General features: G+C 40.8%; 1 protein-coding gene across 1 annotated transcript in view; it reads left to right on the forward strand.

The window, feature by feature from the left end:
• The window catches only part of LOC129714485 (complement C3-like), a 73,166-nt gene that overhangs the window by 49,273 nt on the left and 3,772 nt on the right, over nucleotides 1-20,121 (forward strand). The window contains exons 27-39 of the mRNA XM_055664122.1: nucleotides 810-911; nucleotides 2,050-2,200; nucleotides 3,433-3,602; nucleotides 3,691-3,849; nucleotides 6,764-6,823; nucleotides 8,246-8,336; nucleotides 9,499-9,550; nucleotides 12,227-12,314; nucleotides 12,850-12,939; nucleotides 14,205-14,310; nucleotides 14,780-14,869; nucleotides 16,485-16,565; nucleotides 19,583-19,666. Of these exons, the coding sequence (XP_055520097.1) occupies nucleotides 810-911; nucleotides 2,050-2,200; nucleotides 3,433-3,602; nucleotides 3,691-3,849; nucleotides 6,764-6,823; nucleotides 8,246-8,336; nucleotides 9,499-9,550; nucleotides 12,227-12,314; nucleotides 12,850-12,939; nucleotides 14,205-14,310; nucleotides 14,780-14,869; nucleotides 16,485-16,565; nucleotides 19,583-19,666 (1,324 nt within the window). The remainder of the gene's footprint in view (nucleotides 1-809; nucleotides 912-2,049; nucleotides 2,201-3,432; nucleotides 3,603-3,690; nucleotides 3,850-6,763; nucleotides 6,824-8,245; nucleotides 8,337-9,498; nucleotides 9,551-12,226; nucleotides 12,315-12,849; nucleotides 12,940-14,204; nucleotides 14,311-14,779; nucleotides 14,870-16,484; nucleotides 16,566-19,582; nucleotides 19,667-20,121) is intronic.

Here is a 20,121-nt window from a genome sequence, read left to right on the forward strand (position 1 = left end):
ACAACTCTCTGGGTGAAAAGGTTTTTCTCATCACAGTCCTAAATGGCCTACCTTTTATTCTTAAACTGTGACCCCTGCCTCTGGACTCCCCCAACATGGGCAAGATTTTTCCTGCATCTAACCTGCCCAATCCCGTAAGAAATGTATATGTTTCTATAAGATCTAGTCCTTTCCTTCTAAATTCCATTGAATATAAGCCCAATCGACCCATTCTGTCCCTCCATCCCAGGAAGTAACCTGGTGAACCTACACTACACTCCCTCAATACTCCAGATTTCAATTGAGACCAGAACTGCACACAATACTCCAGATTTGGCCTCCAGTTTAGTCCAGGGCTATATACAACTGCAGTAGGACCTCCTTGTTCCTATTCTAAAATCTTCTCGCTATGAAGACCAACATGCCATTTGCTTGTTTGCTTGAAACCTTTGTGGAGACAAAGGAATGGATAGAAGAGAGGGAAAAGTGGGATTGAGGTGGTTCAACATGATGAAGATAAAATAAAAAGTAGACAGAAACTTTAAAAGACAAGTTGAAAATTAAAGAGATTTAATGAACTAGAAAGGAAATTTATCAGCAACAAAGGAGATTTATTCCTATTATTCACATAAGATGCAAACATTTACTATCCAAACAAAATTGAATGTAAACTGAATGCTATTAGCCATTTTACAACTTCTCGTTCCATTACAGAGATCTTTAGGCCATTGATCATTCAACACAATGATATTGGTTCAATTAAACATTATTTGACAATTCAGATATTGTTCAAATCTTGTATATTTTTCACATGCATTCATGTCCTTTAGGGAGGACTCCGTGGAGAATCCAAGGAGAACCATGCACCATTAACTGCATTTGTTCTGATTGCAATCATTGAAGCTCGAAGTGCTTGCTCACAATTTGTTGGGGTAAATCATTTTCATTTTATAACATAAGGTATCTTGTGGATTAATTATTTCAAATAAGTACGAGTGATGGTCAAGATTTACTCTCAATTAATATGGCCAAAGCTGGTATTAAGTTAATTCTAGCACGGCAGCACGTCAAAGTTGCCTGATAACGAGCTATGAAAGACAGTTCATGCGTTTGGGAGACTTGGTAACTTGAGATTACATTTGAATTCCTATTTTGTTTTGTGGCAAATTTCAAATGTAGTTCTATCAACAAACACACAAATAATAGGTTGTCCCGTTAACATCTCAGACTAAGTCTGAATTCGCTAACTGAACCCTTGGATAAATTTAAACGTTTGGACATATGGCCGGAATTGGAGGGTGTGTTAAGTGGCGATATCAAATGGAGAGAGACAACCAGCAGCTTGGGTTGGGTTGTGAGATTGGGATAAGTGTAATCAAGAGCTGTTTAATGCAAATAGAATTATAGAAAAATGCAGCAATGCACAAATTTCATTGTCCTTTCGGGGACACCTGAAAATAAATTCTCTTGACACTTGAGAGAATCATAGTCATACAGCAAGGAAACGGGCACTTTGGCCCAACTTGTCACCAACAATCAACATGCCCCATCATGCCCCATCTATACTAGCCCCACCTGCCCACGCTTCACAAATAACACTCTAAACTTATCCTATCCATGTACCTGTCCAAATGTCCCTTAAATATTATGATAGTACGTGGTGCAACGACCTCCTCCGGCAGCTCGTTCCATATGCCCACCACCCTTTGTGTAAAAAAAGTTACCCCTCAGGTTTCTATTATTTCTCCTCCCCCCCCCACCCTCATCTTAAACCTATGTCCTCTGGTTGTCCTAGTCTGGGCAAAAAACTCTGTGCATTTGCCTGATCAATTCCTCTCGTAATTTCGTGCACCTCTATAAGATCATCCCTATCCTCTTGTGCTCCAAGGAATAAAATCCTCACCTGCTCAACCGCTCACTGTAGCCCAAGTCCTTGAGTCCTGGCAACATCCTCGTAAATCTTCTCTGCACCCTTTCCAGCTTGACAAGATCTTTCCTATAATATAGTGACCACAACTGAACACAATACACCAATCTTGGTCTCATCAAAATATCATTTCTTAATTTTAGAGTTATGAAAACAGTATCAAGAAAGGGGCAGCATACCTGGAGGATCATATAGATGCCCTTCAGGGATGCTATGGTGCAGTGCTTACAGCTTATGCCCTTTCACTCATGGGTCAAGACAAGCGGGAAATTGTGATGAAATTTGCTTCAGCAGGTAAGTCTAATTAGTTCTTGTGCCTTAATTCGAGGACATACGACATATCCTCTTTCATTTGTAAATATGGTTTCCCCCTTCTGTCATAGATTGATCCCGCATCCCCTCTGTGTCCTGTAGCTCTGCTCTTATTTCCCCCCCCCCCCCCCCCCCCCCCCCCCCCCGTCAGACAAAACAAGGATAGACTTCTCCTGGTCCCTACCCATTACCCCACCAACCCTCGCATCCAACACATCATCCTATGACATTTCTGGCATCTCCATCGCCCAATGTCATCCTACCACTAGTCACATCTTCCCATCTTCACCCCTTTCTGCCTTCAGCAGAGCTCACTCCTTCTGCAAGTCCTTGGTTCAATCACCTCTTCCAACCCAAATGACCCTCTATCTGGGTACCTATCCCTGCAACTGCATGAGATGTAACACCTGTTCCTTTACCTCGTCCCTCAGCTCCACCCAGGGACTCCAGCAGTTCTTCCCAAGTGAGATGTGGGGTGCATGTGCATCTCATCTAACTTGACCTACTTCGTCCAGTGTTCCCCATGAGGCCTCCTGTACATTTGGGAAACCAAGCAAAGAGCCGGCAACTGTTTCGCAGAACACTTGTGTGCGGTCTGCCAACCCCTGCTGGATTTTACAGCACTTCACATTCTCACACTGAGCTTTCTCACCTGGGCCTCGATTCCCAGAGTGAGGCCACATGCAAACTGGAAGTAGTCGCCTTGTGTGACTTACAACCCAATGGTAACCCTCTCCTTCTACCTACGTAATTCCCTCCCTTCTACCTTCTTCCTCCACATACTCCACTTCCCAGTGCTCCCCTCCCCTCCTCTTCTCCCTGCATTCCTTCTTCTGAATTCACCATTCACGACTCTTCAGTCCTCATTTCTCACTCATTTTGTCTTTTCATCTGTAGCCTTTTCCAAACATCTGCCTATAAAAAAAAACTTGTACACTCCTCACCCGTATCAACCTATTAGCTGACAAGCCCTCCTCTCTTCCAGCTTTCTTTCCCACCCCCTCCACAATTATTCTGAAGAAAGAAGGGTCCTGACCTGAAATGTCACCTATCCACGCTCTCCAGAGATGCTGTGTGACCCACTGCGTTACTCCAGCATTCTGTGTCATTTTTTGTAAACCAGCATTTGCAGTTCCTGGTTTCTTCGAGAAACAGCGCTGCCGTTAAATTGAACTTTTTTCACTTAAAACGATGTTTCTCTTGCATCTTTTTAGACCAATCACACTGGCCAGTGGGAGGAGATTCTAACTCTCTGTATACCATTGAAGCTACGGGATATGCCCTTCTATTCCTCTTGAAGCAGGAGCAGTATGACCAAGCTGGAAAATTAGTGAAATGGCTGTCGAAACGGAGTGCATATGGAGGAGGTTACAGCTCTACACAGGTAGTCCAACTGCACATGTATTTTCGGGTGGGGGTGTTGTGTTGGAAATATCAACAAATATATTCAACAAGAACATTTTACTTTCCAGGCAACCATAGTTGCGCTTCAAGCACAGGCCACTTATTTGACCGATGTTCCTCAGTTCAAGAAGAGCGACTTGGATATTGATCTATCCATTCCCAGCAAGCAACTTTCTTTTGAATGGGCTATCCGTCCAGACAGTGTATATACCACAAGATCAAGAACGGTTGGTACATATTTTTCTTCAGAAGGTTTAAATGCTTATCCCCATTTGCTCATGTTCTTGATCATTTGTAATGTTATTTTCTAAAGGGATGTTTATAACTTGTACTTAATGCTCTCAGTATTTTTTCTACATCCACAAACATAGAAATGACTTAAATATGCAGTAATAATGAATATGAATAAGGGGTCACAGCTTAAGGATAAAGGGGAAATCCTTTAAAACCGAGATGAGAAGAACTTTTTTCACACAGAGAGTGGTGAATCTCTGGAATTCTCTGCCACAGAGGGTAGTTGAGGCCAGTTCATTGGCTATATTTAAGAGGGAGTTAGATGTGGCCCTTGTGGCTAAGGGGATCAGGGGGTATGGAGAGAAGGCAGGTACGGGATACTGAGTTGGATGATCAGCCATGAACATATTGAATGGCGGTGCAGGCTCGAAGGGCCGAATGGCCTACTCCTGCACCTAATTTCTATGTTTCTATGTTTCTATGTATAGCCTGGAATAAGTGGATACAGGTGAAGGGAGAAAGTGGTGGTGAGGGACAGATGTTTGGATAAATGCCAGGGTTGAATAGACAAAATGTGAGATAAGGATTGAGGTCCAAATTGTGAAGGAACATAGGGGATGGGGAAGGGGAGAAATATGTGTGAATCCATGTGGTGTGTGGGAGAGAAGAATAATAATTATAATAATAATTTTATTTATAGAGCACTTTAAAAACAAACATAGCTGCAACAAAGTGCTGTACATCACTAATCATTAACAAAAAAGTTAATACACACCAAAAATACCAATCAAAAGAAATAGTAGGGAAAGACATGTAAAATAAAGAAACATCAAAAACACCACAAACAGAAGCAAAGCCTCAGGCATGGTCAAAAGCCAGGGAGTACAAATGTGTTTTAACACTGGATTTGAAGATGGACAGTGAGGGGGCCTGTCTGATGTGCAACGGCAGGGAAAAGGGGTATGTAAGTTAGTTACCAAACATTTGAGAAGTTGTTAAGTTGTAAACACCCCAAGCAAAATATGAGGTGCTGTTCTACCAGTTTGCATGTAGCATCACCTATGTCAACCTGGGAATGGAAAGGGAAGTTAAAATGTTTAGTAACTGGGAGGGCCAGTAGGCCTTCTCAGACCTAGTGCAAGTGTCCGGCGAAATGGTTACTGACTCTACCTATAGTATCACCAATGTAATGTGGGCCACATCAGGAACATGGAATGCAGTAGATGAGGTTAGAGGAGGTGCATGTGTGCATCTGGTTCATCTGAAAGGATTGCTGGGGACTCTGGATAGAGGCGAGGAAGGGGGTACAAGGACAGGTGTTACGTCTCTTGTGGTCACATGGGGAGGCACCTGGTCAGGGGGTGGTATTCGGTGAATGAACCGAGGAGTTGAATGGTGACATTGCAGAAGGTGCAGGTGCAGAAGGCAGCCCTGATGCAGTCTTAAATGTTGCGGAGAAAGAGTTGAGGGGTGGTTCCTGTGCACGTCTGGAACAAGGGCTGTTTGATGTAAGCAACAAAAAGGCCGGCACAGCTAGAAACCATGACTATACCTTTAACTTGCAGAAAGTGAGAGGAGTCTGAAGCGATACTGCGTTCAGTGTACACTGAGACCATGTAAACCGTTTCACAAAACATTTGCGACCGTTTCACATAAGTGGTTCATTCATTCATTCATCATCGTTAAAAACATTAGTGACACAGTGGCGCTGGTTTCCAATGGCAACAGTAGCGGACGCACCACACATCTCTCTCCTCCATTTCCTGTGGACTTCCACCACTGTGTGTATGTGTGTTGGATCTCCTGGATGCTAAGCATTCTAACTCCTCTCCTATACTGATCTATCTGTCCTGGGCCTCCTTCATTGCCAGAGTGAGGCCACACATAAACTGGAGGGGCAACGTCTCATATTCCATTTTGGTAGCTTACAGTGTTACGCCCCCGCCCCACTTAGGAAACCTGAACGGAAACATCTGGAGACTTTGCGCCCCACCCGTGGTTTCCGTGCGGTTCCCGGAGGTTTTTGTCAGTCTCTCTACCTGCTTCCACTACCTGCAACCACCTGCAACCTCCAGGAACCGCACAGAAACCTTGGGTGGGGCGCAAAATCACCAGAGGTTTCCGTTCAGATTTCCTAAGTGGGACAGGGGCATTAGAAGTGGGACAGGGAAGGCCTGCTCGGAAGGCCCCGTCCACGGATGAACACGGAGGGGAGGCTGGCTGGACTATGGTGCCATCCTCACCTTGGTGCCATTTATGTTATGTTGTGTCGTGGACTTCTGTATTTATGCTTTTTTTACATTTTAATTCAATTTCAATTTTATTTTTAATATGTTTTATTATTTATTTATTATTTATTTTTATTATTTCTATTATTTTTTTGTGATTTTTTTATGATACTGCCTGTAAGGGAAATTCATTTCGTTGTCTCAAATTGAGACAATGACAATAAATTTGAATACAATACAATACAATACAAACACCACGCCCCCCCACTCTTTTCCCCCTCTCTTCCCTGTGCCCCACCTAAACATTCCCATTTCTCCCCACATATGTCACCCCTTTCATCTGGTTTCACCTCACGATTGTTGTCTTTTCATCCCCGGCCTTTTGTCCTGCCCTTCCTCTCTTCCAGCTTTCACCCCACCCTGACACCACCACAAATGCCAGCACTACTGCACAACAAGGACTCTCTTTATTATCCCATAAATCACATGGGAGAACAAGGAAGGAATATCGGAATTACCATGCTCGTTTGTCCTTTGTCAGAATGTGACAGCATAAAGTCTTTGTATGTCTTTTACTAAAGATATTGGTGCACAAACCTGAGTAGTCTTACCTGGGTTCTGTGTCATTATATATTTACTTGTTGAGACTAATGTATGATCTATGTTTTTGCAATTTCAGTTTAATGCTTTTGAAAAGTTTACTGTAACTGCAAATGGTCATGGACAAGGATCATTAAAAGTAAGTGTTGATTGCTAGCATTTATTTGGGTAAATTCCTTCTGGATTTATTAATGGCCCTTTTTCTGCAGACCTTTGACAATAAATTAAAAAAGCAACGAAAAAAAAAATGTCATTGTTATACGGCACTTTATACAATAGAGTGACCACAATTCAATTTAAAGCACCCGACTCTTGATAGACAACAGTCAGATAAGAAGATGAATGATTATTATTCCTGTTCACTCATTTCCCTTTCTGCACCAGGCTCAAAGTGCCACAATGTGACGAATGCAAATAAGAAAAATAGCAGAGTCCCAAAATACTCAACCTCTCCCAATAGCTCAGACCCTCTGGTTCGGCAACATCATCGTAAATCATCTCTGTAACCTTTCCAGCTTTTCTCTGTACCCATTCCAACTTCTGTTTTTGACTCATGGAGAACCAAGTCCATTGTGTCAAGGACAGGAGTGGCTGCATTAATGGCACTGGCATGGGAGGCAGAGGATGAGCAAGTAAGGTGGGGGATGTGGGACTGGGGTTTGAAGGGTGAGAGAAAAGGGAAGAGAGATGGATGGATGATGGAAAGAACAAGATAATTAAAGAGTGAGGAAGAAAGAGAAGAGGAGGGGGGGTGGGGAGAGGAAAGAGGGAGAGGGAAAGCAATGAATGAACATAATTGGAGTCAATTTTATTTGAAACAAATCATTTGGTTTCTCAATATATATATATATCTCAGTTCTAGTGTCAGCCTTGTGAATCATTCATAAAACTATTGTGTTTCTATATCCAATGTGTAATATACAGAGTGATCATAATTTACCACCGATCACAGAAATAAAATCAAAAGCAAATCATATTCGTGACTTCCACCCTCAGTCCAAAGAAGGGTCTCGACCCTCAGAATAAAGGGGGGTCATTTAAGACTGAGGTGAGAAAAAAACCTTTTCACCCGGAGAGTCGTGAATTTGTGGAATTCCCTGCCACAGAGGGCAGCAGAGGCCAAATCACTGGATGGATATAAGAGAGAGTTAGATAGAGCTCTAGGGGCTGGTGGAGTCAAGGGATATGGGGAGAAGGCAGGCACAGGTTATTGATTGGGGACGATCAGCCATGATCACAATGAATGGCGGTGCTGGCTCAAAGGGCTGAATGGCCTCCTCCTGCACCTATTTTCTATGTTTCTATGTTTCTATACCTAGCATTGTTAATAACCTCAGTCCAGCCAACCAAATGATCCATTAAAAATAAATAAAACAGATACACTTCCATTGGATAATGGTTAATGAAGGAATATTAAGAATTGAGCTGATGACAGTCTATGAGGTACCTGATATAAAATGTATAATGTATATATTTTTAAATATTGCTATTCCTATATTTCTCTATTTTTTTCAGTGGTTTAACTTCTGACAGGTAACCCCTAACTTTTTTTTTTGTGCAGGTTTTGACAACTTATTATGCAATGATGCCCAAGGGTTTTCATGAATGTAAGAATTTCGATTTGGTCATAACTGTCGAAGGCGGTGAGAAAGGTGAGCAGTGCACTGGGAGCATTGTTTCTCAATAGTAAAATTATCTGTACTAGTTGGTCCGCAGCTATACTAGTTGGACATTTTACAGGGGCACGGTGGAGTCTGTGCTCACGTACTGCATGAACATTGTAATACTCCAACTGTAACTGCTCAGGCAGGAAGTCTCTGCAGAGGGTAGCGAGGGGAGCAGAGAGGATCATTGGCATCTCGCTACCCTCGGTACAAGAACTGTTCCAGAGCCGCTGCCTGAAAAAAGCACTGAGCATAGCAAAGGACAGACTGCACCCCCTCCACACACACCTGGATCTCCTGCCATCAGGAGAAAGACGGGATCGACTTGGTTTATACTCTCTAGAATTTAGAAGATTGAGAGGGGATCTTATAGAAACTTACAAAATTCTTAAGGGGTTGGACAGGCTAGATGCAGGAAGATTGTTCCCGATGTTAGGGAAGTCCAGGACAAGGGCTCACAGCTTAAGGATAAAGGGGAAATCCTTTAAAACCGAGATGAGATGAACTTTTTTCACACAGAGAGTGGTGAATCTCTGGAACTCTCTGCCACAGAGGGTAGTTGAGGCCAGTTCATTGGCTATATTTAAGAGGGAGTTAGATGTGGCCCTTGTGGCTAAGGGGATCAGGGGGTATGGAGAGAAGGCAGGTACGGGATACTGAGTTGGATGATCAGCCATGATCATATTGAATGGCGGTGCAGGCTCGAAGGGCCGAATGGCCTACTCCTGCACCTATTTTCTATGTTTCTATGTTTAAGAGATACCGCAGCATTAAAGCCCGGACAACCAGACTGCTAAACAGCTTCCTGCCACAGGCTGTGAGGCTGCTAAACAGTCACTCCACCCGATTCTGCTGCTTTTTGCACTGACAATTTAATAACTCTGGCACTGGCCACTTAAATCAGCAGACCTGGACAATTTATGACTGTTTTCACTTGTATTTTAATGTTGCTGTTTTCACCTGCACGTTTTAACTATTCGTACTGTTTTATCAGGGACTGGATTGTTTTTATTTTATGTGTGAAATGTTTAAGTTTCATGTGCGAAGCTCCGGTATTCCCTGGGAAACGTCTTCTCATTTTGCACTGTACAACTGTTGGTTTGCAAGGTGAAAATAAAGGTTGATTGATTGATTTATTAATTGATTCTAGTTCGGCGACCTGAGGGTGCTCAAAACTCGCTCCTGATAAATATCTGCACACGGTAAGTCACTCAAATCGTAATGGGATTAATGTTTGTGATGTGTGATCAAGCAGAAAATTAATTTAAGAACTTACTGAGAGAAAACATCAGAATATAGAAACATTGCATTTCTCAAGGGCCCAATTAGCCCCTCAAGCCTGTTCCATTAAGCCCCGTCCCACTTAGGAAACCTGAACGGAAATCTCTGGAGACTTTGCGCCCCACCCAAGGTTTCCGTGCGGTTCCCAGAAGTTCCCGGAGGTTTTTATCAGTCTCCCTACCTGTTTCCACCATCTGCAACCTCCGGCAACCACCTGCAACCTCCGGGAACCGCACGGAAACCTTGGGTGGGGCGCAAAGTCTCCAGGGGTTTCCGTTCAGGTTTCCTAAGTGGGACAGGGGCATTGCTCAGTGAGATCATGACTGCTCTGTGACCTTATTGCATTTCATCACCTTTTCTTCAAATCTATCTATGATTTAACAAAAATCTGTTATTTACAAATTTAAAACAAATGTTTCCCATTTGCAGGAGAAAATTCCAAACCATTGAAAACACATTCGATTTCTCTTTCTGAGTTATAACAGCAGTGTTTTTTTATGAACACCAAACTGTGTTTCCCACAAAGAAAAGCAACCACTGTGAAAGTGTCGGTATGGTTTACATCCTGAAACACAGCCGACAACAGGCCTCAACTCATTTCAGTGCCAATCCCCACTCTTTGCTCTGCTGCAGTCAGATGATCATTAACCATTCTGAGCAGCCATGTCACTGACATGTCAACATGCATTCTAACTATATGGAGGTGGCAAGGGAAAGGAATTCAGCTCACATCTTCAGATAAAAGTAATCCCTATCATGGTCATAAGCTATGCTACTGTCCCTACATCTAGAAAGAATTAGACTTGTCTTAATGGACAAACAAGAACTTTTTGTTAAAATATGGGCTCCATTTATTATTTATTTGAAGGGATAGATTGGCCCAGCACGAAAACCCAACTGAAGCTTGGACTCAGGATTAGATGAAAAGTTATACCTTATAATCTACGAACCTATCTCCAATGACGTATTATAAGTAATTCATTCCACCTTGTCTCTTTTTTGATATGTGTAATTCTTTCTCTCTCTTTCTCTCTCTCTTTCTATCTATATAAAAAAAACACTAGAAGCAGAATTAATCGACAATTGAAAATTTGAATAATGTATGATTGATGTATATGAAAAGTCTTCTTTACTATAATATGTATATACTTTACCATAATATGTTTGCTTCTAATAAAAATATTTAAAAAATAATAATAATAAGCTATGCTACTTCTGGCAGACTGTATGTGCCAGGACAGTGGGGTACAGGCTGGTGTTGGTGGAGTACAAGAATGGTGTTTAGTTTAGTGTACTGAGGTACAGTGTAAAACATTTGTGTTGTGTGCCTTCCAGTCAGCAGAAAGACATCACATGATTACAATTAAGCCATAAACAGAGTACAGATACAGGATACAATAAATAATGTTTAGTGACAAATAAAGTCCAGTAAAGCCTGATTAAACATAGTCCAAGGGTCCCCAGTGCGGTAGACGGTAGCTCAGGACCACTCTTTAATTGTTGATAGGATGGTTCAGATGCCTGATACAGCTGGGAAGAAACTGTCTCTGAAGCGTGATGCATGGGTGATTGTTGGTTGCCGTGGACTCAGTAGGCCGAAGAGCCTGTTTCTATGCTGCAGCTCCAAACTAAACAAAACTGAGAAGATACATATTGAGGAAACCCACATGGTCACAGAAAGAATGTACAAACTCCATAGAGACAGCACCTGCCATCAGGATTGAACCTGGCTCTCTGTCGCTGTAAGGCAGTGGCCGATTGGGAAAGGGGGAGATGCAGCGAGACCTGGGTGTCATGGTACACCAGTCATTGAAGGTAGGCATGCAGGTGCAGCAGGCAGTAAAGAAAGCGAATGGTATGTTAGCTTTCATTGCAAAAGGATTTGAGTATAGGAGCAGGGAGGTTCTACTGCAGTTGTACAGGGTCTTGGTGAGACCACACCTGGAGTATTGCGTACAGTTTTGGTCTCCAAATCTGAGGAAGGACATTATTGCCATAGAGGGAGTGCAGAGACGGTTCACCAGACTGATTCCTGGGATGTCAGGACTGTCTTATGAAGAAAGACTGGATAGACTTGGTTTATACTCTCTAGAATTTAGGAGATTGAGAGGGGATCTTATAGAAACTTACAATTCTTAAGGGGTTGGACAGGCTAGATGCAGGAAGATTGTTCCTGATGTTAGGGAAGTCCAGGACAAGGGGTCACAGCTTAAGGATAAGGGGGAAATCCTTTAAAACCGAGATGAGAAGAACTTTTTCACACAGAGAGTGGTGAATCTCTGGAACTCTCTGCCACAGAGGGTAGTTGAGGCCAGTTCATTGGCTATATTTAAGAGGGAGTTAGATGTGGCCCTTGTGGCTAAGGGGATCAGGGGGTACGGAGAGAAGGCAGGTACGGGATACTGAGTTGGATGATCAGCCATGATCGTATTGAATGGCGGTGCAGGCTCGAAGGGCCGAATGGCCTACTCCTGCACCTAATTTCTATGTTTCTATGTTAACTCTACAGCTGCGCCATTGTGCCGCTTCTTTCTCTAATTGTTAAAAGCTCCCAAGATCTGTTTTTTAACTAAGCTATTCCAATTTGTCCTTTGCAGCTACCATGGTGATACACCATCCTCCATGGTTATTTTGGATGTGTCCATGTTAACTGGATTTACTGCAGATAGCAATGATCTTGAACTGGTATGCTACATGTTCATTATTAAGAAAGACTTGAATTTATATTGTAGAAATGTTCACATATCTCCAACTAAGGTTACAAAAGGGATAAGTGGTGTATACTGTATGTTCTGACATTCTACCTAACCATTACTTAACAACTGAGAATCAAGCCTGAAATGCTGTCGACAAAAATGCTGGAGAAACTCAGCGGGTGAGGCAGCATCTATGGAGCGAAGGAAATCGGCAATGTTTTGGGTCGAAACCCTTCTTCAGACTGCTGTGAGTGGGGATGGGGGGGTGGGAAGAAGAGAACCTGAATAATATTCTGGATACTTTGATTGAACCTTGATGCACATTTGGTGGAGACAGAGCCTATCACTGAAATGTTATTTTAGAGGAGATGCTCAAAGAATGTGAAGCAAAATGCTTACTGATCCTCATTGGCTGCTGTGAACCTTGCTTTCACCACACAAAGGTTCCTTGGTACCTTTCTCACCCGTCCATTCCATTGCCACTCCGAGTAAGTCCACTAACAAATATTCTATCTTATTTCCAGCTTAAAAATGGAATTGAGAATTACATTTCAAGATTTGAGGTAGACAAGGCGTTGTCTACTGCAGGATCACTCATCATTTATTTAAATACGGTAAGAAATTCCTATATTTTGATAACAATGAGAAAAATACTTCCTGAAGAGCTTTAATTTTTTTAATGTAATGTTCTTCTGACACACTTTGTGCTTAGAACGCTCCCACAAACATCATGTGTGTTTTCTGTTGTTGTGGTGTGGGAATGAAAGGAAACCTTTGATTATGATCAGGAAGTAGCTCCAACTCTTCAATCAGATCTTCCATGACGGCATTCATTGCTCTGTTTCACACCAAGCCTGAAAAGCAGCGCACTCCACTATGTTCCAGTAGTTTTCTCTATTAAAAACCAGGAAGTGGATCTGCAAAGGTTGTAAATAGGAATGGCAGAATCCTGATAAGAAATTGTTAAACGCGCATTTTGAGGCCAGATCTATATATTTTTTAATGCAGTGGCTCAAAATGTAAAACAAAGTAATTTGTGTAATTCCCTTAAAGTAATTCTGTGAGTTGCCCAAAGAAGGTATAATTTAGACGAAGTAATGATTGTGTGCTGAATAGAATAGTTTTGCTGAACATCATGTAAGAAAAACCCCTCGTTGTTTCGTAAGTTCACACTCAGTTTGTAAAGATGGAAAGGATATCATGTAATGACCCTGCTTATTTCATTAATTTGCTCACATTTTAGCCAAGTATTCAGTGTGTAATAATCCTATTATTTGTATTCTTTTATTTTTGTGTCAATTACTTGGTTTCATGTATCAACATGATACATGAATATGTTAGTTTTAAGCAATTCTGAAGCAACAGGCTTTTTTCACAGCTCTTAATGACAGTAGAACTGTAGAACCAATAATATTGATAAATTAACATTCACAGTTTTATTTACCGAGAGGTGGGGTATTCCTTTATTGCCCATCATTAGGCTTAAGAAAATGCCAATGAGGTTCCTTCTTGAATCACAGTAAACTCTGCTTTAGGTATTCCCACGGTACAATTGGAAGTTCCAGAATTTAGATAAATAGCAATCAATGCATAGTTAGAAATGACCAAGAAAGCACAATGTGCAACTTGGAGGCCAGTGGTGTTCCCATGCATCTGCTGCCTTTGCCTTCCTATGTTTAAAGTCACATGTTTGAGATACACTGTTAATAATGCTGAGCCATTGAGGCTCATTTAGTGGATGGTACACTACAGCTATAATGCACCAGTGCTGGAGGGCATATGTATTTAGGATACTGCATGGATTTCCGAAGAATTCTTGTAGCTAATCAAGAACTGACCAACTGTGTTCTGATATATGACTCATGACATTGTCTTGCAGGTATCAAATGTCGGTGAGAGCTGCATTGCATTTCATGTACACCAATACTTCAAAGTTGGACTGATTCAACCAGCTTCTATCAAGATATATGAATATTATGATACAAGTGAGCACAAGTGACAAGGATGTTTTATAAATTTAATTTGATTTCTGAAGGGGGTAGAAAGACCAAAAACTGAATTAGATTTGGGATAGAATGAGATTGGATAAAAACTGAGATAGAAATGGATTGGGAAATTTAAAAATATTGTAGCTTTCTTCAAAAAATATAACCAATGTGCTACATTATCCTGACGGATATAACAAAAATGTTACAAATTAAGGATAACATTTCATTGCAACACATTGCACATTTATTAACATTAGCCATTGAACATAGGTAAATGCTAATGCAGAATTTATCCATTCCTAAAATAAGTCTTTTGATTTAGTGTTTTATTCAAGTTCAAGTTCAAGTGTCATTCTGATCATCGAGAGAGATTGTTTACAGACGTTTTAGTTAATACCAAGATGAAGATATTTTTGTTAAGTCAGAATTATGTTGTATTCACATATTTTATTTTGTCCATCTATAGCAAAGACTTGCACTAAATTCTACAATGTCCCCGAACACAGTGCTATGCTAAGTAAAATATGTCAAGGTGACGTGTGCAAATGTGCAGAAGGTAAGACATATTTTTGAGTATTTTCTGCTTATTTGCTGCCCTATCCACACATTCTGATCGAATGAATTGCGTAAACTCAAAATAAAATATAGAGTTTGATTGCAAAATTGTTCCAGTAAACATTTTACTAGAAGACTAGAAACATAGACAATAGGTGCAGGAGTAGGCCATTCGGCCCTTTGAGTCTGCACCGCCATTCAATATGATCATGGCTGATCATCCAACTCAGTATCCCATCCCTGCCTTCTCTCCATACCCCCTGATCCCTTTAGCCACAAGGGCCACATCTAACTACCTCTTAAATATAGCCAATGAACTGTGGCCTCAACTACCTTCTGTGGCAGAGAATTCCACAGATTCACCACTCTCTGTGTAAAAAATGACTCCCCTCTTATCCTTAAACTGTGACCACTAGTTCTGGACTTCCCCAACATCGGAAATAATCTTCCTGCATCTAGCCTGTCCAACCCCTTAAGAATTTTGTAAGTTTCTTTAAGATCCCCCGTCAATCCTCTGAATTCTAGCGAGTACAAGCCGAGTCTATCCAGTCTTTCTTCATATGAAAGTCCTGGTGAACCTTCTCTGTACTCTCTCTGTGGAAAGAATGTCTTTCCTCAGATTAGGAGACTAGTCCAATCATTTTCAACAAGGGTCTGTGGTTGAAGAGATATCAGATGCCAAACAAAATGCCTGAGGGAACAGCCAAAGCAAGTTACCCTGCAGACAAAGAGAATACTAGTTGGCAAGTGGCTCATTCATATTCTGCTAATGTTGTCAAAAAAAACGTACATTTCTTAGAATCTCAAACACTAGTAAACAATTTAAAATCCTAAATTAACAGGAAACCTGAGAAGCAAGATGACTTAACACAACTTAAAGTAAAATTTACAAAACATTTTCCCCAATCCTTCACTGCTGGCCCCATTTGAAATGTATGTAGTGTAATGTAGGGTGTCTTGATCAGTGTGGGCAAGTTAGACTGCTGGGCCTGTTCCCATGCTATCCATGCTGTATGATTATGACAAGGCCACTTTAACTCTAAAGGCTACTAAAATACTTTGATTTAAGATTCAAGAAAAAATGCATGAATATACTTTTGGTATATTAAACATGATCTTGCCAAGAAGTGGTAAAAGAGATTTATTTGTGTAGAGAACTGAAAGAGCAAACGTTATGGAGGAAGGAGGAGAAGGAAAAGTATTTAGTTGAGCAATTAGTGGAAATATGTATATATTACAAATATTATGGATTTGCAGCATTTATTAAACCAGATATTTTTTAATTTATTGGACCCAATTCTCTGCTTAATGAAGATATGCACCAGATTAAATATTGATTTGCTTTTGTTGTCCATGCATTGAGGTGTTCCTAGATCTTGGCCATCACAAACCTTTCACTGTAACTTGCTTATAACAAGCAAAATGCAGACAGAATCTAGTATTTTATTTGTGTGTTCAAGTAGAAAAGTGGTTGCTGGTTTAAGCACTCACTGGATCAAGTAATGTTGGTAGTCTACTGAAGAAAGGAGTTGGAGCCATGAGCATTCACTGATAAGAAATGAAGAATGAATTGCACGAATACTGAACATACGTTTTCATTTCTTCTGCATCTGCAGGAAGCTGTGTTTCAATAAAGACCGATGAAAGAGAACTTATAAAACGTGATGACTATTCATGCGCCCCAGGAACTGATTATGGTAAAGATATCTTTAATCAAACTATGTTCTAAGTCTGCTGATTGATCTGTAGAAACAAAGAACTACAAATGATAGTTTATACCACAGATAGACAAAAAGTGCTGGAATAACTCAATGGGTCAGGCAGCATAGAAACATAGAAACATAGAAATTAGGTGCAGGAGTAGGCCATTCGGCCCTTCGAGCCTGCACCGCCATTCAATATGATCTTGGCTGATCATCCAACTCAGTATCCCGTACCTGCCTTCTCTCCATACCCCCCGATCCCCTTAGCCACAAGGGCCACATCTAACTCCCTCTTAAATATAGCCAATGAAGTGGCCTCAACTACCCTCTGTGGCAGAGAGTTCCAGAGATTCACCACTCTCTGCGTGAAAAAAGTTCTTCTCATCTCGGTTTTAAAGGATTTCCCCTTTATCCTTAAGCTGTGACCCCTTGTCCTGGACTTCCCTAACATCGGGAACAATCTTCCTGCATCTAGCCTGTCCAACCCCTTAAGAATTTTGTAAGTTTCTATACGGGGAAAAAATCTGGGCATCTCTGGGGAAAAAAAGGATGGATGACATTTCGGGTCGGGTCCACCCTTTTTATCCAGAGATGTAACCCTTTGTGTTACTCCAGCACTTTGTGTCTATCTGCTGATTGATCTCACCAATTGATGTATATTTCATTATTTTTGGTGTTTGGCCAATATGTTGATTAACCCATTTTAATTCTGTCAGTGTTTAGATGACAATGGTTAAGTTACTGTAGCCATAGTACAGACTCGAGGTCCAGACAAGGGGCAAATTACATTAAAATGCATTGCATATTAAAATATATCGTAAAATCTTAGTATATGATTTATAAAAGCATTATAAATTATATATTAAGAAAAGTTTCAGAGCAAAGTTTCACTCACAACAAGCCAAAGAAATTTCCTTGACTACAGTATAATAACCGGGAAAAAATGTCGGAGACCTTATATGTAGAAATAATTAGACTTGTCTTAATGGACAAACAAGAACTTTTTGATAAAATATGGGCTCCATTCATTAATTATCTGACAGGATAGATTGGCCCAGCACGAAAACCCAACTGAAACTTGAACTCAGGATTAGATGAAAAGTCAGATTTTATAATCTACGAACCTATCTCCAATGACGTCTTATAAGTAATCCATTCCACCTTTTTTGTTTTTTTGATATTTGTAACTCTTTGTTCTCTCTTTCTCTCTTTCTCTATATAAAAAAGCAGAAGAAATCAACAATTGAAAATGTTAATAATGTGTGACTGATGTATATGAAAAGTTTTTTTACTACAATATGTAACTATACTTTATAATATGTCTACTTCTAATAAAAATATTAAAAGAAAAAAAAATTATATATTAAAAAAAAACCCCACAATGCATGAATTAAAAATATGATCAATGTCCTACAATGAGACAACGATACCATTGTCTCCACAGCTGGGAGACACTGGTATCGTTGTTCTCGTTGTTCTCTCTCAAACAACTGAACTGTTGATCACAAATTGTGTAGAGTTTTTCAAATCCTATCACTGCAGATTGATGGGGATTAAATGAAAATGAGTAAACAGTAAACCTTGAAGAACACAAACCCGAATGTTCTGCTTAAACATCCACCCCCAGAACCTCTGTTCTTATCCAGCAAAGCAGCAGTTAGAAGAGACCCAGGTCCAATTAAATAATCCGGGAATTCCTGCTCCATAAATCCAGGCATTGCACTTGTCCAGATGCAGGTCTCTGAGTTGAAACAGACATTGGGCGCATGCTGTTAAAATATAATGGTTTTCCAGAGAGCAGAGAGAGAGAGAAGTTTTTTTAAAAGCATTGCATTCGCAGTCAAAATATCCATCGCATGCAATGATAATGTTTTCATAACAGAGAGAGAGAGTTTTTTTTACGGCAAAAACCATCCCTAATTAACACACACATACGCAAAACCAGTTAACAGCCAGGAAGAGCCAGGTGTCCAAGTCACCCGACATGAGCGAATAAATCCAAACTCCACTTTTGTTAATGGATTGCTACGACATTTCTGTGTTCCTGCATCTGAGTTAAACAACTGAGATTTTTGCATGAAATATATTTTTGGAAACATCTCCACTCTTCACATGTGGGCAGTGCCATGGACATCACCCTGGTGCATCTTCATAGAGAATGATATTTCTTTCAGCATTGATATAGGGGTTCACATTCTACAGGAGGTTAGGACATAGAAACATAGACAATAGGTGCAGGAGTAGGCAATTCGGCCCTTCGAGCCTGCACCGCCATTCAATATGATCATGGTTGATCATCCAATTCTGTATCCTGTACCTGCCTTCTCTCCATACCCCCTGATCCCTTTAGCCGCAAGGGCCACATCTAACTCCCTCTTAAATATAGCCAATGAACTGGCCTCAACTACCTTCTGTGGCAGAGAATTCCATAGATTCAACACTCTCTGTGTAAAAAATGTTTTTCTCATCTCTGTCCTAAAAGATTTCCCCCTTATCCTTAAACTGTGACCCCTTGTTCTGGACTTCCCCGACATCGGGAACAATCTTCCTGCATCTAGCCTGTACAACCGCTGAAGAGTTTTGTAAGTTTCTATAAGATCCCCCCTCAATCTTCTAAATTTTAGCGAGTACAAGCCGAGTCTTTCTTCATATGAAAGTCCTGACATCCCAGGACAGTCTTCTATGGCCAGATATTTACAATGGGCCTTGTGGATCTTCTGGTCTCCCTCCTGATATGTATCACGTTGACCAGAACTGCCATATTTTATGTAAACATCAGAACTGTCCTGTTCTTTCATGTTGTCATTGTCACCTCCACGGAGGCTGTTGGCTGTGTTCTTTGAAGGATGATTCACTGCAGAGAGGCGAGCGATATACAGAATGGGACATGTCCCCCCCCAGGAATCATAAGTGTCCAGTTGTGGAAGTGGATATAGATCATACTAATGTCATTTCAAATTGGATTTGGACTTTGTTCACGCCATCATTTTTTAAACAATTTTCTTTTTTAGTTTACAAAGTGACATTTACTAAAGTGGAAAAGAGAGACAGTTACTTATACTACACAATGGAAATTCTGGATCTTATCAAACGAGGTGAGTAATTTCTATACCTGAGGACCATGGCAGCACAGAGGTATAAGGGTATACACACCTCCATAGGCAAAGTTCTATATGTGAAGTGCACATTTTTAGTCATACAGGTGTTGGAATAGATTACAAAGTTTGTACAAGTATCTGGCTAATTTAATCCTGAGAATGTACACTTGTAAAGCATGTTTTTCTGTCAGCTGAACTCTTATTTGACAGCCACATGAGTTTTTTGGGGTATCTTGGAAAACGTTTGTGTAGAGTTATAGCTAATGCATGATCAAAGCAAATAGTTTAAAAGAGGAAGTGAAGTAGCAAGGTTAAGAAAACTGGACCGTCTGGGAAATAACCCACTTAGCAGAGCTGAGTTATATACTCACATTCTCTATGCTTGTCTGGTATGATCACACATCCTCGCAGGATAAGGTTTGGCTGGAGAGAATAGTGCGCTGAGCTTCTAA

This window comes from Leucoraja erinacea, chromosome 39 (assembly GCF_028641065.1).
Source record: "Leucoraja erinacea ecotype New England chromosome 39, Leri_hhj_1, whole genome shotgun sequence".
NCBI lineage: Eukaryota > Metazoa > Chordata > Chondrichthyes > Rajiformes > Rajidae > Leucoraja > Leucoraja erinaceus.